The 25,060-nt window shown below is 40.4% G+C and overlaps 1 protein-coding gene and 2 long non-coding RNA genes across 9 annotated transcripts; 2 read left to right on the forward strand and 1 right to left on the reverse strand.

The window, feature by feature from the left end:
• Positions 1 to 5,773: 5,773 nt before the first annotated feature.
• On the forward strand, positions 5,774 to 10,802 carry LOC147179863 (uncharacterized). The gene is made up of 5 exons (XM_086070078.1): positions 5,774 to 7,001; positions 8,119 to 8,326; positions 8,408 to 8,520; positions 9,907 to 10,063; positions 10,171 to 10,802. The coding sequence occupies exons 2-5, from the start codon at positions 8,119 to 8,121 to the stop codon at positions 10,476 to 10,478; spliced, it is 786 nt and encodes a 261-aa protein (XP_085926204.1). The 5' UTR covers positions 5,774 to 7,001; the 3' UTR covers positions 10,479 to 10,802.
• LOC147179864 (uncharacterized) lies at positions 7,284 to 21,947 on the reverse strand. 7 transcript variants are annotated; one of them, XR_015094237.1, is made up of 4 exons: positions 21,610 to 21,947; positions 15,513 to 15,578; positions 10,421 to 10,488; positions 7,284 to 10,298 (listed from the first exon to the last, which is right to left on the reverse strand). It is a non-coding gene; the product is annotated as an uncharacterized LOC147179864 (long non-coding RNA). The 7 variants fall into 7 exon arrangements; XR_015094235.1 differs by having other exon boundaries at positions 15,407 to 15,578; XR_015094236.1 differs by having other exon boundaries at positions 7,284 to 8,332; positions 8,398 to 8,498; positions 10,421 to 15,578.
• LOC147179865 (uncharacterized) lies at positions 11,861 to 24,067 on the forward strand. Its single transcript, XR_015094238.1, has 3 exons — positions 11,861 to 12,124; positions 12,357 to 12,446; positions 23,945 to 24,067. It is a non-coding gene; the product is annotated as an uncharacterized LOC147179865 (long non-coding RNA).
• The last annotated feature ends 993 nt before the right edge of the window (positions 24,068 to 25,060 follow it).

The raw sequence follows: 25,060 nt of genomic DNA on the forward strand, positions 1-25,060 counted from the left end.
ACAAACTTAGGTGCTTTGGTCCTCTTTTAGGAAGAATGGGATCAGGATAAGGTTGTCTGTATCAGCGTCCATCTTGTTCCAAGGCATTTCAACGCTTTCCTTTGAAGTTGTATAAAGTTTGATGAGCAAGGGTTAATAAAAAAAAAAAAAAGTTCATAGAAATTCAGGCGTGATCGAAACCTGTTCGCTTAATTGTTGGGTTTGGTTTATCCATCAATCACCCCATTTTTGTAGACGACAAAAACGTTCACGCTCACATTTACACCAAAGGGCAATTTACTGTATATGTCCAAGTAAATGATTTAAAAGAATGTAGATATTGGTATGTTTGTGCTGATTTTCCACTTGTCTCTCAAGTATTCCGCATCTGATCAAAGGCAGCAGTCCTTCCCTTTTCCGCTCCTCTTCTGTGCTATGCTTTCTCGACTGTAAACATTATCCAAGCAGCGGCTGCCTTGAAGACGCACGGACAAGTAGCTACCTGATACCTGACACTGACTTGAGAGCACTCACCGTGGACTGCCACCTGAGCTCCTTGCAGCAAGAGGAATCCATTCACTAGGTTTTGCCACTCAATCGTCGCCTGAGCCACTTCATCCCCTCACCCGTATGCTACCCCTGAACCCCAGAAAGCCTCCTTCATCCTATTTCCCTTGCAATTCTTGCACCTTCCAATACTTCCCCAATCTAAGTGTGTATGTCAGTGTTCTTGTGTCTGTATTTGTGCATCCTGGGGTTCTAGTAGTACATTCCCGGGCATTCCTCGCGTATGTGTGGACTCAGCGGAAGAAAGCAAGACACTGCGCTTTTCTGGTGGCGGCAGGTGTGTTCTTTGGCTTTTCATGGGAAACCACCTGAAAGGCAACAAAAGGTTCGTCTCCTGCCATCCTCCCCACCTCCATCTTTACCCTGTCACTCTCTTCCTCTCTGCATCTCACAGTACAAAGGGAAGGAATGAATGAAAGAAAGGTGGGGTTTGGGGGGGGGGGATGAGGTAAGGGGACAGAAGGGGGGTTGGGACAATAGTGGGCCTCTAGAGATGTGATTAGTCACGGAGTTCAGCAAAGCCCTCCATCAGAGGCCAAAGTGTTGAACTCATCACCTCAGCTGGAGGCCTGTCAAGTTCTGCAATGTGAAACAGCAGAATTATTCTTTTGGATTTGAATGACTTTCTTTCTGACAACTCAGTCAGTTATTCCATGACTGAGTACGGCCGGCAGTCAACTTCTTATGTAAATGTCAGCAGATTTGCGACTTTCACAACCGTTATTTAACCAAGGCGCGCATGCTTCACATTAAAATCTTAGACACATCACCGAACAGAAATGTCGAAGCGAAATAGATCCACTGGTTAATTATGTACTTGTTATGTCATCTAATGGAAGAGCATTTAATTGTTGTGTGATAATTGTTTCTAAATAAATAATAATTTTCAGACCAATCAAATGAAATAAGATCATTTCCCGTGACAATCCTAATGATCTCTCATGGAACACTCTTGCGGAACAGTGGCTGGAAATCACCGCTCTAATGAAGCGCCATTCGATTACAGTACTGTGTACCCGAAGTAGTGATGCTTTGGTTTTATGTTTTTTTTTTTTTGTTTTAATGGGGAACAGGAAACAAAATAAGATGATTATATTTCAGTTTTTCCCTTGTAAATTGTTGAAAAGTTTTTCTCCAATTTCAGGAACAAATTCCCTTAAAAAAAAAAAAATCTTCACAATTCTTTACTTTCCCGTACGTTCTTTAGTGACAGACAGTAATATTTGCAACAAAATTAAATGGGGAAATACAGCCGACAGGTCTACGCCTGCACAACACCAAAGAGAGATGCTGTATTCTTTTTGATGCTGTTGGACTTGCACCACAGTCAGGGGTGTGTAGTTTTGGCTGACTCTCTCGGTGTAGGCGTACGTGTGTGTTTTTTGTTTTTCGTATAAATTCTACAACTGTAGAAGTTCAAGTAGAATGATTCTGAGGCAAAGGCTGCATCAGCAGCATCATCAGCATCATCTATTGCACATTCTTATCACAAACTGCATGTGTGTGTTTGTGCACTCTTGTGAGGAACGTGTGTGCTGTTTTTTGTTGCCAGACGCACTTAAGCGTGATGCTATCGCCCATGTCAGAATGGAGGAAGACAGATGAGGAATGTTAACAGTGACTGAAAGTGCTGGGTCGTTCGTCTCCATAGAGTTCAATCCATGCAGGACGCAGACGGGCTTCAAGCAAAGGCTACACAAAAGGCTACACATTAGCCACAGAAAATTCCAATCATCTGACTAATGCCCAGCAGCAGAATCCTTGCAACTACGAACACAAACACACAGAAGAGACTGATAACACTCCCCTCATTAAACGAGAATCAAATCATACATCAACTTGCAACCTCCTTGTTCGGGTTCCAGATCATAAGTCAAAATTAGATGATGAAATGTCGCCATCTTCTGCCAAAAGACAAAACAGCATCACTATCTGTCAAACTCTCAGTGGAGATTGATGTAAACATATAAGCAATCCAATATCACTGACTGTATATCGTGTGCAGCGAACTTAATCCTCCAACTATTCATGGGAAAAGTCCAGAAGGACATAAAATTGATTTGTCTTGGAGACTACTGATTCACTTTGAGGCATTTGGCAGCGACAATTTAGATTGGCTGGGCTGTCCTGCTCATATGGTGTTCTCATGAGTGGAAAATATATCAAGTGCGCAAAATAATAATATAATTAATCCACTGTTCATGAACAAATCACACATTACCTACTATTTTGTTATTTGGTGTTATTTGACAAGGGATAGACATCATTCCGTGATTTACGCTGTTCAGTCAATATAGTGCAGACGACATTTAATAACAAAATATGATGACATTTCTCTGATAAGTCATTTGTTATTATTAATTAATTTATTTATGAATCTCGCTGTTAGGCTCCAGCGCCCCCGCGACCCTTGTGAGGACAACCGGTTAAGAAAATGGATGGATGGATAATCTCGCTGTGCCAGCGACATATCGCAATAGACAGAGCAATTTAATGCTCCTCCACTAGATGGCAGAAGGTACCATAAACCTGTTTTTATGGCACTTGTCATACAACAGAAGAAGTCACGTCTACTTGAGCGTCATCTTAGTAGTCAATTAAATGGGCTCAGATTTCATGCTAAGTAAATATATGAGCATATCGAGTCATTATTTTACGACATTTTGTGGCATTTGTAAGCCATGAGATTTTTCTCATCGAAAAAAAGGGTGCCTTGTCCGGATCAAATTTGACAAACACGAATCTACTGTGATCTATTTGATTTGATTTCACTCCCAAGCTGTGAGTGACCGTCTTTTCCTTATCTTACTGTGAAAACTGATGATTTATGTGCAATCCTTGCACGAGTTTGTGTGTTATTCTGATAAGGCGTATGGGCCAGCGTAGTTTATGAGTGTTTATTGAGACGACAGATTATAGAGCTGCCTACTGATGGTCCCAAACAATCTTCCGTGGGAATGCAAAGTTCCGCGAGTTCCCAATCCCATTCCTTATCTCAAACTTTTCCATATGAATTATGTACGCCGGCCTCCCATACAAGATCGCGTCGACCACTGCTATACTAATTCTACACGCTACAAAGTTGCGCCTGAGTAAATAATTCCAATATTGTCCAGGGTATATCAAAAACATTGTGTGCTAGTTTTGTCTGTCACTGTCAGAGAAGTATTAATTTAACGACATGTTTAGTGCCATGGTTGTAGTTTGCAGTGGTGTTAAACTGTGCGACAGCTGTCTCTCGTATTTTGGGGTCCGTGCCCACCAAACAAGCTGATTCCAGGAAGCACCGTGCAGTGAGCACAGCACACTGACGATGATGTTTGGAGGCCAACCTCAAGTTTTGCATACGCATCTGCGCTTCTGATAAGTCAGGACAGTAGCAACACCACAGCATGATCAACTGTCTCCTCACACGCACGCACGCACGCATGCATGCATGTTACTGGCCACCCCCGGGCCTCTTTTAAGACCCTTCATCGCGGGGGCTCGGCTCGGCGTTTTAATACTTTGCACTTCACGTAAACAAACACACACACACAACACAAAGCAGCAGCGTGAAAGCTCCCTGCTTCGTCTCTGGGGAATTCCCAGTGAGATGCACACATACAGGTGATTTGCTTATGCCCACTAATCTTAGAGGGTTGAGTATAACTGTAAAGCCACTACACCTGGACACACACACACACACACACACACACACACACACACATAGCCACTTGTTCTTGGACAACTCATGTCCATGTTGATAAGCCCACTCGCAGGCCTTTCAGGTGCCGCCTCAACGCCTGACACACCCAATGGTCAACAATGTGGGTGTGGGTGAGTGTGTGTGTGTGTGGTAATCATGACGCCATTTCACCTGCCAAATGGAGACCGTTAACCTTGAAGTGTCAATAATGCCAGGCAACTGATCGAATCTCTCGCACTCACAGCAACCACTGTGCATGCTCAGCTGCATGAGAAGCATGCAAATGTAGTGTAATTATGAGTTGACTTTTACACTGATCTGATTGGCTGCATAGGGATCGGTCGATGTTTTTGCATTATTATGCAAAATCAGTGGTCGACTGAAATGTCTCAATTTGTCTGATCGATCAATGATGTCATTTATTGGCTCTGCGAAATGAGACATTCCAGGATTTATTGAATATTTATGAGCATTTTTGTTTTGTTTTACATTTTTTGAGTTAAGCCCCCCCCCCTACCCCCATGCATTTCAATTGCCATAAATTATCGGTGGGTTTTCAGTATTCATGGGCCAGACCAGTCCCTGTCCAAAACAAATGGCGTCAGTTGACTGGAGAGTAAATATAAAAGTTGTTTAAATGACATTAGAGAGTTACATTTTTTGCGGGGTGTCTCAGTTTTTTGCCATTTATTACCAGGTTCAGTCCATACTCTGAATTTTTAAGTGAAGAAGGGAGGAGCAGCTCATCAATCATCACTTTGCTGGTGAGAAGTAGATTTTTCCAAAAATAAAAAGTCTGTTTTTTTTTATTTGTTCAGACAACAATAGTCCAATGAAGCTTTGGCTTTATCTTCTTTTAAGCATCCAGGTGCACTCTGTACTATTGAAGCTCTAACCGTCATTCAGTTCACCGTGGTAATCAGGGTTTTTCCAGACATGTTTTGCCAGTCTTTTTTTTTTTTTAAACATTGACAATAAACATATTCACTTTCTATAACTATGAAGTAGAACTATACCATTGAAGCAAACTGATTATACTGCAGTTTTACTTATTCGCTATACTCTTACGATTGTCACAAAAATGGAGATTATTTAAAATCACGGAGTTGATTCATATTTCATTACTATCGTTTAAACCTTGTGACTGAGGTGTACAGACCTACATTGCCCATTGTACGTACTCATTGCTTAAGAGTTGTATCTGGGGTGATAATAATTCAGTGTGATGAATTTGTGCACTAAACTCGGATAACTTCAAAACGGAAAAAGCATTGTGTAAATACCAGCCAGCTACCTCTCCCAGTACACTTCATGCTGTATATCATGGGCATGACAGTTCGGGTATACACTACAGGCATCACTCCACTGTCCACACAATGTTAACAGGAGATGTTCAGACCTATACTGTATGCCGCAATCTGGTCAAAATTTCAAGCAAATAGGCTACTTACGATCTTGTGACTGAAAAATGGTGTCTTAAACAAGGTGGCAAAATGTTTGAAAACCATGTAGAGTTAACTAAGTGAGTCCTAAAAACTTTGAAGAAGAAAAAAAGAAAACTTTTTTTTATGTCGACTGTTCTTCCTCAACACTCCGGCTCTGTTGACTGTTTAAATTGCTTGGGGGGGCCCCCTAGTGGTCACGGTGCCCCAGGTTGGTTCCTTTAGTATCCCTGCTTTGTGTGACAGTATAACTTGCATAACTATAAACTTGTATTTAGGCACTTTTACAGAATGAGCTCTGGGGAAGCTTTGGATGAGTTAAAAAAAAAAAAAGGTGGCTTGTGACTGGGTGACCTCAAACTGCAATTCCTCTGTCCGGGATCTTTAATTGTAAGCAAATTGGGGAAATCCCCAAGTCAACTGGTCTGTAAAAATCCATCCTTCCATTTTCTATCGCTTGTCCTATTCAGGGTCACAAGTGCGCATTAGTTTGTTCTAGCCAGCTCGGGGGCAAGAAGCGGGGAATACCCTGGACTGTTCCCTTGTTAATCACAGGGTGCATATAGACATGCAAGCGTCACATTCACCTGTGGACTATTTCAAGTCGTCAGTGATGCTAACGTGCACGATTTGGAGGAAGCTGGAGTACCCAGAAAAAAACCTCGCGAAACCCTCGAGAAAAAGGAGAGAACTCAAATTCTACACAGGAAGGCCTGATCTATCTAACAAATGCAAATTTAATGTCATGTTTTTTTGTTCATTTTTTTTCAAAAAGCTCAACTTTAAGAACCGAACACCCACTATTATTTTTTTCATGAATTTAAGTAGTGTATCATTCTGTGGTGTATGTTATAACTTTACTAACATAACAGAGAGGTTTTAATTTAGTTAATATCTTGTGGAGGGTACTTAACATTGTGGTTTTATTATATGTAAAATATTGTAAATATAAGATACAACACCCAAGCATTCATTTGACCTCAGTTGTAAATTTAGTGAGCACTAACATCCTAATTATTACTCCTTAGCATGAATAAGCTTTAATTAGTCAAACCCCTCCCATGTATCCATCTGAATGGGTGAACTGAAGGAGGACGTGTCTACTAAGGCTTTAAGAGAGGTGGCGCATAATACAGGTGAATGTTTACTTTTTGATAAGTGAGGAGAACATCAGTGGAGGAAATTTCTACCAGCGTGAAAAGGTATGACTTTTGATGTGATCTCACTGTTGTTGAGCCATCACAAAATTGATGCAGCAACTTTTGCTCCCCTTTTCTCTTTCCAGAAAAACCTTACTGTAAATTTTGTTGGCTGAAAAGGAGACGGTGAGTTTTTTTTTTTAATACCTATTTTTCTGCATGTCAATTTAAAAAATAATTCTCTGTAGAGATCATATCATGCACTGTACAGTAACTGGATATAATATTTCAAAAAGCGTCAGTTACAAACACAGTTACCCGAATGCTGCCTGTTTGGTGCAGCAATAAACACTTGCATAGATTTGATAGTCAAATTAAAATAAACATGGTTGCTGGCTGGCAAATAGCCCCTAGCAAACAAAACTTTGGACCAGGTTGATGAGATGCACGCTCACTACTACATATGGACAGAGGTGACAAAAAAAACACACACACAAAACAACAAAGAAATGCATTCTACAGTGTATACTTAAGTACAAAAGTGTATTTTTTTTTTTTTACTGTTAGTTATACTCAGCACCCATTTTCATAACTTGGGACAGAAAAAGGGGGGGGGGGGTCGCTGAATTGATTCTTTCATAAAATTTCATAGAACTCATAACAATTTAAAAAAAAAGAAGAAAAAAAAAGCTATCATTGGTTATGCTAGCAAAACAGTGTGTTTCCATTTAAAAAAAATAAACTAAAATAATAATCTGATAAAATATTATCTTTATGCATTTTTTTTCAGGTGAACAGAAAATAAATTAAATGCCAAAAGCTGATGGTTTTTAGACTGACACGAGACCAGTTTGAATACCGGGAATATCTTGCTTCTTCGAATCTGTTGCGTCATCATTAGTATTGGCCCCTGGTTCACAGGCTGCATTATAAGTCCACACAACATTAATCAGTGGAGATTCCAACCGTGGTAGATTTTTACTTGATTTACTTTGCATCATCATCTAAGTAGCAAGCCTATTTTGACAATGTAAGGAGAAAAAAGTATGATTAAAAAAATAATAATAATTTAAAAGCTGTCAGATGGAAATATATGCAAATAAAGTACAGGTACAGTACCTGAAATATTTACTTCAGTACAGTAACCAAGCATTTGTACTTTGATACTTCCCACCCTCGCATGTTGATGTACCATTAAAGTTGCTCTACACTTCGTTAAGATCGCTTGATTTAACTACTCACTTATATTAACGACCACCTGAGGCGAAATTACAATTTCACCGTCCCGCTCTATCATTGTCAGATGGCTTATGTGACTGAGCTCAGGCTCGGTGGGGGTCGGGGCTCCTGGGGCGGAGCGACGCCCTCGTCCTGCCCGGAGGTGGACCTGGAGGTCATCGAGGAGTACCTGCAGGAACATTCTCTGGAGGTCCAGCCTGCACACACGCACGTCTCACCTCTGACCAATGTGGTGCAGTATGTTCACTCTCACCACAGCGCCAGGATGATAGGTGAGCCTGTGCCCGACACATGAACATGATTTTTTTACAGTAACGGTGTCAGTGTAGCTTCATCTACTTGCCTCTCCGCAGAGAATAATTGGTCAGGTCAGCATGCATACGAGTGGCACTGTGGCGCCCCGATTCGGGAATATGAGGAGCAGGCTCCGCCTCCAGCCTGGCCCTGTTCACATCAGAACCAATGGGTAAGGTGAAAGTCTCGGACCTCCACTGAGTTTTAAACATTTTGCTCACTGCTAAATAAATGATGCTGGCAACAAATGCTAAAATGAGGTTCGATTGTTTTGGGGACCAATCTCGAGCTCAAAGGAACGATGTTTAATTAGGTCATACTAATTACATTCTAAAAAGAGAATTGTTGACTAACTTAAAAAAAATAAATTGAATTAAGTTTATCCAAAGTTAATATATTAAGTTTAATTAAGTATTTATTATTATTATTATTATTATTATTATTATTATAAAACCACTGCTTTTCAGAAATATTATACGTTGTCATTAATCAGAAAGTTACGGACACATCGCAGCCTATCAAAGGCGGTGCTCACGGCCCCCGAAAAAAATAAATTAAAAAAAGGCTTTATGACAGTGATAACATCATCTTCCCAAACTCGATTCCAAACATCTTAGAGTCATGATTGACACAATAAACTAGACTAGGCAATGTGATTAGGTGGAAATTGATCTGCAAGCAAACTTACCTCTGTGGCCAATGTGCTCGCGTCTGCAACAAAGTATTATTAACAGGTACCAAACAGGCCAACTCAAATGTCTTCATGTATTCACTAATTTTTGTCTGCAAAATATATGAACTTTCAATCTTGAGACTGACATAATGCCATGAGGCTCCCGTGGTGGAATTATATGATGGGAGTTAATGAGTAGATAATTGCGCTCAATATATATATATATATATATATATATATATATTAAGGGTGTGAATTGCGTAGAACCTGGCGATTCGATTCGTATCACGATTCATAGGTCACGATTCGATACCGATTAATCCCGATACGAATCTATAAATGGATTATTGAGTTTTTTTTTTTTGTCATTTTGAATATACTAATCAGCAAACTTGTACATGTACACTGTAATATTTGTATGAAAATGTATTTATTTATCTGAAAATTCAGGCTTATAACTGAGCCACTGCATTTAACAAACAGGTTGCAGTCTGTTTCATGTTTGAACAGCACTGAAATCAAATATTACGGCTTAATGTTCCACTAATATAACATTCTTCCATGTCTAATGTGTGAATCCTAACCCTAAGTAAGACGTTTTGTTGAATATTCCCATAAAAATTGATGTTTAAAAATCGATTCGGCCGCATATCTATATTCGAAAATTGCGCGCTGTAATATCACGATCTATTGCCAAATAGATTTTTTCTAACACCCCTTATATATATATATATATATATATATTTAATGGGCATCCTTGGTGTATTAGAATTCTCCTTGGTGGAGGTCATTTTAGCCTCTAGTAGTGCATGCTGTTAATTCTGCCAATGATCTGCTGGTGAGAACAACACACAATTAACTTGTGATTGTGCACGTCTGCTCTAGGATCACGTTGCATATTCAGATAAGGCGATTGTATGCATCGACTCAGACTCGCAGTCCAGTTGCTCCCAGTACCACGAATACCACGATACCCCTTCGCCAACCTCTGATAGCGGAGGCAGACCCAACAAAGACCCCTTACTTCTTGCTCCTCTCTCAGGTACAAGCGCTTCTCTCTATGCCTCGTCCATTTTTCGTACCAATCCTTCCTTAATTCATCCTCATCGCCCCCTCATGATTTAATGACGTCCCCTTCCTCTTTGACAGGAAAGAGGAAGGAGCGGTTGTTCCAGTTCCTGTTTGAGATGCTGCAAACGCCGTCAATGCGAAGCTGCATCTGGTGGGTCCAGTCCTCTTCGGGCACATTTCAGTTCTCCTCACAAAACAAAGAGCGCCTGGCAGAGATATGGGGCCGGCGAAAAGGCAACCGCAAGACAATGACATACCAGAAAATGGCGCGGGCATTGAGGAATTACGCCCGCACGGGCGAGATCCAAAAAGTCAAGCGGAAACTCACGTATCGGTTTGATGAGAAGACGCTGAGAGGCCTCCAAGGAGACGCGAAAACGGCGTAGGATGCAAAATCTACAAGAAGAAGATATGAATACTGAGTATTTGAGAGGCTGAGAAAAGTGTGACACAATGAAACATAATGTAAATCTGATAGGTTGTCGCAAGATATCTACTTTATAAGTAGAACCTTTTAAGCTCCTGATAAACATTGGATTTCCTTTTGTTGTGGTTCTGTAATACAGATGTGTTTGTCCGAAAAGCTTTTATTTGTGCCTATCATCTCTTGATCATGATATGAAATATTTTTGGAATTGCTTATATATGTTTGTGTTTGTGCAACCCTAACCGTGTCTAGTGGGGGCACAATATATTTGGCTTGACTTCCTCTTTAAAAAAAAAAAAAAAAAAAAGGCCAATTTTGGCCACAGATGAAACAAATACAATTGTATTCAAACGGTTTGTATCATTGAACTTTCATGTTAATTATTAAAATAAATATCAATATTTTCCTAGCAGTTCATGATCAAAATAGAGTCTCTCCCTGGTGTCTTTTCAACACTTCTCCTTTCCTACTCTGTCATGACTTCATCTCAACTTTGTGGTGTGTTGTGGCGCCCCCGCCCGTTATGTCCGTAGGCTCATAGAAAGGACAAAGGCCGCTTTGCTCAGCCTGGCCCGCTCTTTAGCACTGGTCCTCTTTTTACATGCCAGATTTTGGATTGGTCTGCTGCCCCGTGTGGCGCCACTCATCTGGGAACACGAGGGACACCTTGTTTTTTCTCACTGAACTCTATCAAGGTTTGGGTTTTGTCACACTTTCGTTTTTGTTGTTGTTAGTAGGATCAGGCTATTTATATTGTACATGTCGCTGGCGTCGGACCAAAACCTCATATGTCACAATTTGGTAAAAAAATTCACGTAAAAAAAAAATCTATACTTTTGGTCATACCACGCAGATGGCTGTTTTATTTTTATTTATTTTTACTAATTATTTACCAAACGAAAGTGTTGAAAAAGGCTTACTCTCTTTGAGGATGCAATGTTAATGGTTAAACACACATGCCATTTTTGGGGTCTCCTGAAAAGTGACTATTTTGGAGGTACAAGGTTTCGGTCCGACGTTCATTCATTTTTTTCTTTTCTTTTTTTTTTTATCAATAGGCTATATAACATTCTCAGATGCAGAAATAACAAAAGAATGCACGTCAGTATTTTTTTAATAATGTCTTTCACGTGGAAAACTCTTATTAGTAATATATCTCCACTTATTCAATGTTTATTTATTTTATTTTATTTTTAACATTTACATTTAAAAACACAAACAAATCAACATACTTGTAAACACGAATTAAAGTTTTTCATCTTGGGCCACACTAAACACGACGAGTACCGGCATGTCAAATGATTCTACATCTTTTTTAATTATTTTTTTATTAACAGAATCGTCAACATCATGAGGACATGCAAGGACAGAGTGACCTTTCAAACTTTCTCCACCAGAAGGCGCTCAACACCGCTGTGTCCATTGGACAGACGCCACCACAGATAATCCACATCACTTATGAGCACTGGATCGTACATCGATGTCACCGCCGTGGGGAATTCTTATTATTTTTTTAAAATAAATTCAAGAAGAAAAGAAAGGTGGGGCGAACATGAAGTGGCCTCGTTTATGAGCAGTGTTACCCTCAAAGCAAGAACTCATGAGGTTAGCTTTCTCAAATAAAACTGAACAATGAATGTGAATTATTGAACTGTAACATCGTTTTGCTAATTGAATTTGCTAACATTGTGTCTAACATTATGATTTGCCCTGATGAAACAGGCCACCAAATGCGGAAGGCTTTACTAGTATTTCACTTTGGAATTACTCCGATTGTTGTTGGTTGTTTAACTAACGTTACGTTTCTTGTACCTTGTACTTTTTTTCAAAAACAAAGGGCTGAGGAAGTAGTGGGAAACAGCTGTCAGAAGGTAATACTTCCTTTCCTGTCCTTCTCCAGTGAGTTGAAACGTTTCATCAAGATCAGGTAAATATAAATGTTAGTGTTTTTTTTTATCTAGAAAGCCCACATGTCAGCTACATTTTAGGATCTTCTTACACCGATTCAGTATTCATCATTACAGTGAGTGTTACGTAGCCTACATTGGTTTCAACAGTCATGCAATCATTAGAATAGAAAAATAGATGTTTTGTATTTTTGTGCTTATCTAATCTGAAACATCACATGAAATGTTGCATACATTATTTTTGCAGCCTATTTAAAAAAAAGATATTAGTATGTTTGTATAAATGAGATTCATTAACTTGGTACACTTTGTAGGTTGGCGTTTATGAAGTACAGTATAATACAATATGTTTACTTAAATTAGTCTGCTGGAAGTATCATGGCAAAGGGCAAACCAATTTAATGAAGCATATACTGTATCCACACTAGTGTTAATTTCGTCAATGAAAACTAAACAAAAATAATTTCGTCAACACACATTTTTCACCGGATTAAAACTAGACTAGAATAGACTAAAACCCTCATTAATAAACAATACCTGGGACTAAATCAGAATGTACTTCACATAATAAAAATAAAAAATAACTGGAGTAAAATCTATGAACATTTTAGTTGATGAAAAAAAATGAGACTGAGAAAATCTTGTCTCTGCTAATCTGTCATGTCATGTGACCCGCAGTGACACACCCCCTTTCAAATCTGCAGCTAGTAGCTAGTGCAACATGCACAAACACATGGGACGTAACATTAATCCAACAGCTATAACATTCCAACAATAATGTTAATCCGACCGCTAACTAATGCTGACTAATCTTGTAGCTTGGCGCCATAGTAGCCACTTGTTGATATACTGTAATTGTGTGTGAAGTTTTTATCAAAATGATGAGAACGTTTTATGTGAAATAGTTTAGATCCAAAATGTTCAACATTATCTGCTGACAGAAAAAAATATACAGTGGTAAAATGATTGTCCTGACTAGAACTAGACTAAAACATCGACAGTTTTTGTTGACTAAAACTAGGCGAATAAAATGATGTTTCCTTGTACTAAAATAAAGACTAAAATGCTAGATTTATAGTCGAATAAAAATGGACTAAATAAAAACAAGACGAGGTTGACTAACTATGATAAAAACTAACAAGCGTGATTGAAACTAGACTAAAAATGAGACTAAATTTAAAAATGGCGGATAAAATCAACACTAATCCACTCTCACACTGAAGCAAGGTAGGTTGACTTATTTGAAACAACTTTATTGTCATTTACAAAACTGGAAGTTAATACAGTTGCACCTCGGAGTTTGAACGTCTCGGAACTCGTACAATTCGGACTTCAACCCAAAAAATAGGAGTAAAAAATGCCTCGGAGTTTGAACACCCAAGCAAAGCAAGCTAAACCGAGCATACCTTGAAAACGGGTAGCCGAGCGAAGCTGAGCAATACCGAATGCTCACGTTGCGGTAGTTGAGACGATGCATTGCTCATTTCCAGTCAGCTCGTGAATACTCCCGGAGGTGTTCCATACTCGCGAGTGCATTTTGATTGTTCCACGACAATTTTCTTCGCCAAGGGCCCGAAGAAAGACAACAGTGCCAGTGGCAGCAAAGAAAAACATACGGTGCTACGAACCACAGTGGAATTAGGAAGGAGATTATCGCGCCGTTGTAACTACGGCGACTACTTCTGTAAATACTGGCACGAGGAACCCCCCCTTAGCTGTTGAACAACGTGCCTGACGTTAAACAACGCTCGCAAGGACCACTTTTTTTTTTCTTCTTTTTTTTATAAAGAGCTCAGTATTGTTCATTCGGAAATGTCATCATCATTGCTCTTTTTTTTTTTTTTTTATATATATATATATATTTTTTTATATATATATATATATATATATATTATTATTTTTATTTTTTTTTGTGGGTGAGTATGTGTATGTGCGTGCGTCGCAAGGACCACTTAGTAGTCTAACAATATGCCCAATGTAAAATACACAAATTCAGCACTGAACTAAAGCTAGCATTAACATAGCGTTTATCATCCACTGATGCCATCACACCGCAACAAAAAAGGTAAGGTATTTTTTATTGTTTAAATACTGTACATGGTATAAATGTAAAAAAAAAACATAAATATAAATTAAAATGGGAATTTTCTGTTTTTGGAGCTTGGGAGCGGATTAATTGCATTTACATAATTTCTTATGGGAATTTTTTTTCGGTGGTTGAACAATTCGGATTTTGAACGAATTATGTTCAAACTCCAAGGTACCAATGTGCATGACACAATGACGTGAACAATGAACAATGCATATTTCAATACTGTATGTAATCCAGTGGTACCTCATCCACAGTGCAGTGAAAGATCACCCGGTGTGCCTTGATTTCACTAAATTGGTCCTAAAATTATTGTTTCTTTACGACAACTAATGTGTCTGTTTTCATCTGTCAATGCCAGCAATGTATAATAACATGTAGAACCATGAGTGCTTTTCTACTCGAGGGCAAAAGGCAAAAGGCAAAATTAACCTGTGTTCCACCTGTTGTCATTCATACAACAAAATAGTTTTGTGTTCAAGTAAACAGGCCCAGATTTCACATTAAGTACATTTGCAACTTCAGTCAATTGAATTTATTATAAATAATTATTATCATCATAACAGAATATACATTTTGTTCTTCGGTGGTGTGCCTCAAGATTTTTCTAATGTGAAATGTGTGACCCAACAGTGCCATATTCAGTCAGCCGGTTGTCTGTGAACTTCTCAAGGAAGGCAATAGACTGTATAGTTATCACCTGAGCAGGGCATAGACCCACCCACCAAACTATACAACCTACTACCTCACCCTGACAAAGCCCAATTCAAATAAACATCCACCTGCCAAGTAACCTAATACACCACTTGGGGAGCACAAACAGAAATGACCACAGCAGCCCATGTGTGCTGCCTGCCTGCGTGTGCTCTGATTGGACAGTGCCGTTGTCACCTGGGCCATGATTTGCTGAGTAAGCTGTCCCCTTGGGTAAGACAGTAGATTGTATAGTTATCTCGAAAAGAGGCTCCACAACCCTCACAACTATTCAATCTACTACCTCAGGCCCAAGGGCAGCATTCGTGTTGCCTCGCATACTGGAGTCATCAAGGTCACACTCGTGTTTCTACAAGAGAAACAAAGAGGGAGGGGGTTAGCTTTGTGATTTTGCTCAAATGCATTCAGGGCAGAACAATAAATTCAATTATGCATTCCTTCTGATTTATGTGATTTGTCAATAATAGTAATAGCACACAAGTTTATATGGGGGACAAAATGTGACTTATTCATGCCGAGAAATTTCAACAGAGAAATATCAACATAATATTGATTTAAGTATTGCTTTAAAGATATCAAACAAATACGCACACAAGCAGGAGAAATGTGCCAAAGACAAACAACGTGCACACTCACTGGCTTCCTGAGACTCTAGCATGTAATCGAAAGAGAAAGAAAAAAAATGCCTCTTTGCCAGGAGCTCATTTCCGTTTTTGCCAAAAACGGAGTTCATTCTAGCGGGCTGTCCTGTGCTGCTTCTCAGTTAAAGGTAGACACACACACACACACACACCGGCTCACTTGCAAACATGGCTGCCGCCAGCTGCCTCGGCTCGGGTGCAGGGCTGAGATTCTGCCCTCCGAAACAAAACAAGGAAATACAAAATGGCGGCTCGCGCACCGGCCATTTTAAGTCTGCAATAAAACATTGTTTCCATTCTGCTGTCGCCCGATGCTGTTCTTTAACGAGTGATGCAGATTCGAACTTGTGCCAAACGGCGACACAAAGCCAACTCATTCAGACGACACAATCACAGATCAAGGTCGGGCAGGTAACGTGGCAGGAAAAAACAAAACGCCGAATATTTCAATTAGAGAAATGTCGCAACTCACATAAATTAGCATACAGCCTGACGCAGGTCCAGACCAGCCCGTCATTCACGTCCATAGACTCTTTTAGTCTGATTTGAGGAGCAGACGGGGCTAAGGCAGAGGTGGGGGTGATGTGTTGGCATGATGCCCATGCCTGCAACAGTGCCAATGGCACATCTACAAGCTATGTTTGGCCAGAAAGAAAACAGCCCCTGACTGGAGTGGACAGTCTAATGTTGAAATGGCAGAGTGACAGTGTAGTTAGAAGCAAATGTGGGTCAAATGGCTGAATACTCTGCTTCTGGGAATTACAGCCCAGAAACAACCAGTCAATGGCACTAAAGATGCCTTTTATACTCCCTTAACATTAAGATGTGTGATGTATTAAGTAGATGATGTGCTGTTGCCCCCCCCCACCCCCCACACTTCTTTTTTTTAATTAACTACAAGCAGACAATGTACCTGCAAACAACAAAATACTACTGTATATGAGCTTGCCGACAGGGTGGACGTCAGTGACAAATTGAATGTTTTTGGCTAATGTTAGCATTTTATAAGCACACTTAGCAACATGATTCAGGTAGCAAGCTATATATAGTTTAACAAATACAATTTTAATTTCTTAATGTTTTTTTTTTAAATATCAGTTGTTTCATTATGACAGGGTGGAAATGTTAGCTTGACAACATCCGATTAAACACATCAAATTACGAAACATAAGCGTAATTATTTATTCTGCAACTGGCCACTGTTTCAGTCTACACTGAAGAGAGAAAAAGTGCCGGTCCTAATATCCCAGAAACATGGTAGTTTTTTTCAAAGGGGATGTTACCCCATAATGACAGGGTAGACATCAATTTCAGGGACATATTCAATATGATTATGAAAATAGAACATACACGATCAAAATGATTATTTTTCAGCAACCATGTCAAAATGAAATCACATCCAATTGGTAAAAAGATTGCATAAAATAACTGTGCTATTCATATAAGGACACCCAAAGGCACTTCTTAGTGATTTTGACCCAACTCCAAACTATTTTTAAAGCTAAAGTCCATCAATCTAGTCATGTGATGTCTTCTGGGTGTAGCATTTGGTGGCCATGCATTTTCAGTAGCATGGGAATGAGTGCATATTCTCGTAAATCCACCCTGGCAAGCTTCAAGATGAGTTTGTGGACAGTTAAAAAAAAAAGAAAAGAAGCCAATCAGCATCCTTTGAGAAGATTCAATTGATAATTATATGTGTGATCTTTAAATGATTTTTTTTTAAAGGATTTACAATTCTATGCTTCCAACTGTGAAGTAATAGTTTGTGGAAGGCCTCTTTCTGTTGCAGCAAAACATTAAGGTTTGTAAATACATGTTTTAATGAGCCTGTTAAGAGAAGGCTGACCTCAACTCGATCAACCACCTTTGGGGTGGACTAGCACAGAGGTTTTGTGACGTCATTGAATCTGGTAAAGTCTCAGGAAGCCATGAAACCCACAATCTGGTGCCTGGTCCTCATTTACCAAACACGAAATCTCCATCCAATGGCTTAAATGAGTTTTCCATAACTGTTGTGGAAGTTCTAAAGCTCGGCCAATGGCCAGCAAATTCACCATTTTAGATCACTGAAGAACCAATACAGTAACAATACAGAGTCTAAATCATGCCAACAACGAAAGCAACAATAACAATAAAGTCAATGGATTAAACTAATATAAATAAATGATTTCGGTTCTGGGTGTGTCATCCATCCATTTGTACAGTAAATCAGCAAACGCCCAAAAAACAGTCAGCAGCTGATCAAAGGGTGCAGTCAAGGAAATGCCCGTCAGTCTTCCTTGTCGTGAAGAATGCTTGGCACAAATACAAAGTGGTCACCAGACGACTGCAAAAGAATGTGTCTCTGTCACTCGTTTGGTCTCGCAGTTTCTCGCCACGTTTGATGCCAAGAATGGGCAGTGTCTGTATGCCTGGCAGAATTTCAATGAGGGAGGAAGGAGGCAGCTCGGCGGGGGGATTTTGGCAGAGGATTATGCCACATAATTGGTTGAATGAAGAATTCCCACAGTTAAGATGAGCAAAAAAAACATTCATGTGGATTTTCTTGTCATGGAGCGGATCAAGAGTCACTTTTTCTCCATCCTTTACGTTTACTATAGAACTGGCACCGATCTCCCTCAATGCACTTAATGTTCTATAGCGCCTCATTAGTCTCAAACACAAAAGAAACCATGAGCGCACAAATCCATGTTGTCAACCACAGTGACACAGCTGTGTGTGACCTGAACCGTTAAGCTGATCCTACCTTACTACATGTTCATTGCTTTAAACTACACATGATGCTTTGCAGGCTGACAGATTTAAAACGGTGGGCAAATGGGAGTGACTCAGATAATGCCGGGGGTAAAGGCTCCATTGTGTCCTTATCACACTATCCCACAATCTTTTCAAACATAGATAAGTTTGTATTCCGAAAAAGCTTGTTTAGAATAAGCTTGATTGAGCTCGATCCAACAAGTCAACGGCATTGACGTTTAACGCTTGAAGTCGACTACTGTCAATCACATATTTCAGTCATCTTGTTTTCAAATCGGCCAATTTACAGAACACTGGACTGGACTGTAATTCATACCAGCAGGACTGTGTCACAGCGCCATTAAGTTCCTTCTTCGTCACCAAAATCTTGTGTCCAAAAATGTGCGGACAACAACTGTGAAAACTTTATTAATATCACTGCACGCATAAGATAACAATATGACACCTGTTGCTTTTCAACAACACTTGTCGACTGGTAGTATGGTCAAAATATGCAAATCCTCAAATCCAATAACAGCGAACATGTGAAATACAAACAGTAATGGAGTTTCTATCCAAACGTTTCCCAATTTTAAAGCCAATTCAGTGAAAATGCGCAAAACGAACATACATGTGCCTTTTTCCATGTCATTATTTTGCAAATATTGAGAGGAGACTGTGCCATAAGAGGATCTCATATGAGAGTGTCTCTCTACCACAAGACACTCGGCTGACTGTCGACAAAAGATTGATGTTCCCTTCTTTTATTAATTCCAGAAATATCTTAATCCCCCCCCCCCCCAACATACCTTACTTTATCGTATATATACATATATACTATAATATGTACGTGTGACGTAAAATGCGGTCATAACGTGCAACGTGGTATCCGATCCTGTCATGGTTTACAGTAGACTATTCACAAAACCTGTTTCCATAGCCAACATTCACATTTTCCTTTTATCGATACGCTAAAGTGTAAAAGCTGTTTTGTGATTTTTAGGCCTTTTTTTCGAATTCCCATTCAGGTTTATTTTCGCAATTATTGAAAAATTTGGATAAAAAATAGTTGGACGGAAATCCACCTAGTGAAAAACAGAAATGGTTCATTTCTTTAATACGCATTATCTACGGAACACAAGATGAGACATGCCAACTCATTGAAGAGAAAAACATACACTACACTCAGAATAATGATGAGTTGCATTTTTTTATATTTAGTTCTTTTTATGCCGGTGCTGAAAACCAGTCGGTTAGTTGGCTCAACTCATCATATTGCATTAAGCCACAAATAATCTTTAGTCCTTTCATCCCTAAAATGTGATGAATTAATTTGCAATGTTTCTCCTCTGTTGCGCTTTGCTGATTTTCTAATCAGCTGTGTACTTAACATTTGGGATGAGTTTAATCCATTCATCGTTACGAGGTACTATCTGAAAGGAATTGAGGCCAAATGGATCACACTACTTCGCTTCAACCAGCAGAGGCGCTGTTCATTCAATCTCACGTGTTTGCTGTTGGAAAAAGTCAACATGGTGACATCTGCGCTATGGCTACTTCCTTAGTCAAAGAGAGAAATGATCCAGCCCATTATGTAATAATGATGTATCAAAGATATTTGCTCATGGCTAATTACCATGGCTTGATATTTCTCTGATCACAATCACGTCATCACAAGGAAGCCACCCAATGTAGGGTTTGTGCACACGCTTTACAGATTACGCACTTTCATACAAAGATCTGACATGATTCGGATGAAACAGCTGTGGCTTCCTGTGTGGCACCAGAAACTTCCTGTCGCCTCGCTGCAAACAGCGACAGGTCTGCCAAGATTTCAGCCAGTAAGCTGCAAGCGGGAAGTCAGCCCGATTGCCTCAAGGAGAAACATCATGACGAAACACACAAAGTTCATCTGAGGATACGCGGAGGGGGTGGGGAGGGAGCTCTGCCACTCCCATCGCTCTTCCTATCTCAACACGGGTGTTGTCTCTCTTATTTCTCATTTCTCTCGTCAATCGCGTGACGGGGCTAGACAAATGAGAGCCTGATAAAGAATTCAAATGCATCCTGGTGCCCAAACGAACGACTGAACATGTTGTGCTGACGTGGCGCAATCGGCACAAACTGGCCGAGGAAACATGGCGCCTGCTCGTGTCTGCTGTTCTTTAACACGTGGCATCAAAGCGCCATCTTAGAAGCAATTGCTATTGCGATATTAACAAAAGGCTAAGAAATGCAGTACAGTCTATAGATTACTGTTCAATTTTTTTCCTAAAGGTAGTAAGAAATCGTCCCAAATGGTCACTTTTAGCCTTTGAAACACGCCTGTGTTGTCTAAGACAAACATTCCAGTTGCCACTTTCGAAAGACAGTCACGCTTCTCGATTGCATAAAGCAGAAACGTGTTCGTTTGATAAAAAAAAAAAAGAAAAAAAAGTGTTTTCCTCAAAGACAAAAGTGCAAACATTGCATGAGAGGAATAAGAAACACTGTGTTAACTTATCACAACGTCTCACACTGATAAGAGAGCCACCAAGCACTCCTTCGCCCTGCGTCCGTGATCCTTTGAGAGTTCAACTTCACCTTTAAAGGCGACGGGAATCTCGACGTTGGGTCACCGCTTTAAAAAGTTAGCGAAAAGGACCTGTACTTTCATTAGACGCCGTGACACCTGTTCGTTATGAAAGACCACGGAAAGATTGCTGACTGCTTAGCACGAGAGCAGAGAGGGAGGGGAAGACGAGCATGAGAGAGGAGAGCCAAGAGAGTTTGAAGGGATGCGAGAGACTGCAGGGAGTCCTGGAGTCCCTCTGAGCTTGACAAAAGTTTCTCCTGCTTTGCCCATCGAGCCAAAATGGTGCCGTGCGGCGTGGCAGCTGACGACGGCCGACACGTTTACAAGCCCAAGATCATGACCAAGGAAGGAGAAAGTAGGAGAGCAATATTATAGGGCAATGAAATCGACAACGAGAGGTGTTTGAGGGGAAAATGGAAAAATACCTGAAGCCTGAATGTGAGCGGCGGCCTGGGCCGGAGGACTGGAGGAGAAGAGGGCCATGATGGCGGGAAGAAGGGAAAAGAGAGGACGAGAGCACACCCTCTGAGAGCAACACCCCTTTTTTTTCCCACAATCCCCTCCTACTGACGTGAGTGCGTCCGTTCATGCACAGGGTGACACACAGCCCTACAAACACACATCCGAAATGAGCGCCGGCGTACTCGAGACAATTTCACGATGCGAGGAAACCTAACGGAGAAAACAACACAACAGGCGCAAGTTATAAACATCCACGTGATCAATTTGCCAGCCTTTGGATCGCCCTCTGCTCTGGCCTGTGCTGTATTTGCCTCCGTCTGCCTGCCCACTTTGGCACCGCTGCCAAGAGGGAAAGAGAGCGAAGGGAGGGCGGGCTGTACAGACACAGAAAGAGGAAGGGAGGGACGTGCTGTCGCGAGAGAGGGCGAACACAGAGGAGGAGTCGCAGAGGGGAAGCTTGGAAAGAAAGAGAGTTACAGTAAGAAGTCATGAATTGTCGTGAGCAGATGCAGTGACACAAAACAGTGGCAAATGCGGCAGCTGGGCCGCTCGCGTGTTCATCGTCAGAGACGAAACCACTCGCCTTGTTCTTTCCGGGCGGACAGATGGCGACAGAAACGAGCTTGCCATATTGTTCACCCTCGCCGTGTTTGCTAAATGCTGGAGATGCCTTTACTGCTTTATGGTGAGAAACCGTAAACAGATGGGCATTTGCAAACCCGTTTGCCGGGCGCAATATGATAAACATTCATATTCCCTCAGACAACGTATTCATTTATTAAATAAGTCAATGTTTCAAAGACATTTTGAGTCTCTGCCAGTGGCTGGGTGACCTCAATCATTGATGAAAACATACCAACAACCTCCTCTGAGCCGGCCTGTGGGCCGATCATTGGCCACAAATGACACAGGGCCGACCAATCTGAGCTCACGATGGTGCTGACATCATTTCAAAAAATGCCGAAAACAGGAAAGCATTCTTTGTTCCCTAACTTTACACAAACACCCGAGGACGACACATACTGTACTACACGACACATGCAGTCCTTGAAACACTCACCCAGGAGATGACAGGAAAATAAACAACTGTCCAGGTTCTTTACTTCAACTCCACTTGAGCCTTTTCTTGGAGATATGACACACATACACACAGCTGTACTGTACTAAAACACACATGTGGAAGCACCAATCCAGTTGTTCCATGGAGGCGCACATTCAGCCAAGAGCTCGGACAGCCCCTCCGACTTGACGTCACGTCTCCTTTGTTGTTTATGAATTTATTTCTCTCCTCAGCTGAACTCTCTGAACCCAAAGTACCCACCCAGCTCCTCCCCTCCTCTACTCCTGTCCTACAATTACTCCCTGCCAAAGACGGCAGGCGCGTACAGTATGCCTGTAACAAGGGATAACTGCGAAGGCAGGAGGGGAAAAAAGAAAAAGTGACTCTTTTTTTTTTTTATACTCTTTTTCTTTCTCGACGGCTGTCTCGCGTCGCTTCTTGCAGGCTTCGTAAAAGTTTCAGCTGCATGGCGAGCCGGCCTCTTTTGGCGCTTGTCCAACTCCTGATTCTTCTGTCCCTCTGCAAGAAAGAGAAGGTGGCCAGGACAGCTATAGTGACAGCTGGACTGGTATTGATAGTTGCTCGCAGAAGCCAGTCAGTGTTCCTATTGCATACACACACGAAACATTTGGTTTGGGCATTACGGGGTTAAGCATTGTATCTTGAGTTGGATGTAAAAGAAGTAAAGTTATATTTGTAGTCATTTCAGTGTACCAATTCTGTCTGATAAGTGAACCCTTGGCTGTTCACAGCCAGTTCACACAGGCCATGCCAGAAAAGAACAAGGCTTTATATGAATAAAATCACTGGCAGTAATAATATTATTAACATAATAACAACAACGACATAATTAGATTTTCTCAAATTAAGATAATTTTTCATTTCTATTTTAAGACTTTAACAAAAATATATTTGCTTAACTTAACCATTGCTCCATGACCAATTCAAATGGCAAACGTATGGTAGGACAGTAGGACTTGATATTTTTACATATATGATTGGAACAAATAATTTAATTAATTCTAAAAGCAGGCAAAGTTAACACCGTATATAAACCTGATCTCCACTAATGCCTTGAGAGCTCACATAGCGAAAACATTCATAATGCGGTTTTGGCAAGAGTCATAATACAATTAAACAGTGCTTATATGTTACTTCTCTACCTGGCCATGTAAAACAAATTTAAACCATGGTGTAAATTATTTCTAACCGTCTGCTGTGACTTTTGTTTACTGCAGTTGCCTGACATGACCTGCGCAATACTGTCCCCTTGTGGTCATATTCAAATTCAGCAACTCAAGAGGATGTCAACAGCTTGACCTCTTATCTCTACTGGCCTATCTTCAACAATTTTGTTGTGCTCCTCTCTCTGTTTTTTTTTTTTTTGGGGGGGGGGGGGGGGTGTACCCTTGTCCCAATAGAATTCCATCTGGTTAAAGCATAAGCTCAGTATTAGCCAGCGGTGTGACACTTAAAAATATGTTTGCTTGTGCTGATCTGATTACAGTGAGTAAAAATGGGCCAAACTGGAGCTATGACTCCTGCAAGACCAATGAGACTCCAGATAAGATGTCAGGCTATAATCTGCTTCATTTAGCTTATTGCAAATAAGAATGAGGTTAAACATTTTAAGTCTCTGTGTGAGTTTTCCAACTGGCTGTTACACTTTAGTTTACAATCCAATCCCCGTTGTGGAGGTTTTCCTCATTACCAACGCCTTCCTGTGACTGGCTATGTGATGTAAATCATTAAACAAGGCTGACGCAGGCTCATTTGTTTCATTATCTTGTCTAGTGCAGTTTTATTCTGTGCTGTACATGCTGTGTAGCATGTGTCTACTATTTTTCTTCTAATGTAATAGATGTGATCATGTTTTAATTAAATGCCTGCTGCCTTCAATTGCCAAATCAAACTGCAGCTTTTAACAGGAATTATAGTTGTATTGTGATAAAAAAATAAAATACAAATATGTGTATATAATATCCTACATATAAATTGCTTAAGGAGAAGCCAAGTCAAAATATGTCTTAATATATTCTGTGTGGTGCCATCTCCTTGCATGAAGTTATTTGGTGAAATGCTTTGAAGCTATAACTTTATAAATAAAGTGAATTATGAAGGAAGGTTCGCTGGAGGTCAAAATGTCTTGGGATTAACCAAAACAAAAAAACATTGAGCGGAATCAGTCATCTTTGTTGTTTATGTTTGCCTGGAGCACTTTTAGATCGCAATTTGCACAATCTGAATGGGATAAGTCTGACTTCCCACCTTCCCCGAATGCGCCATTAGACACTCTGATGTCATTTTCAGTGGGCGACAAGTGGCAAAATGGCCGCCCCCTGAGATAGATAAAA

The sequence above is a fragment of the Leptonotus elevatus genome, chromosome 2 (genome assembly GCF_054856555.1).
Source record: "Leptonotus elevatus isolate MCC_2025b chromosome 2, RoL_Lele_1.0, whole genome shotgun sequence".
Classification (NCBI taxonomy): Eukaryota; Metazoa; Chordata; class Actinopteri; order Syngnathiformes; family Syngnathidae; genus Leptonotus; species Leptonotus elevatus.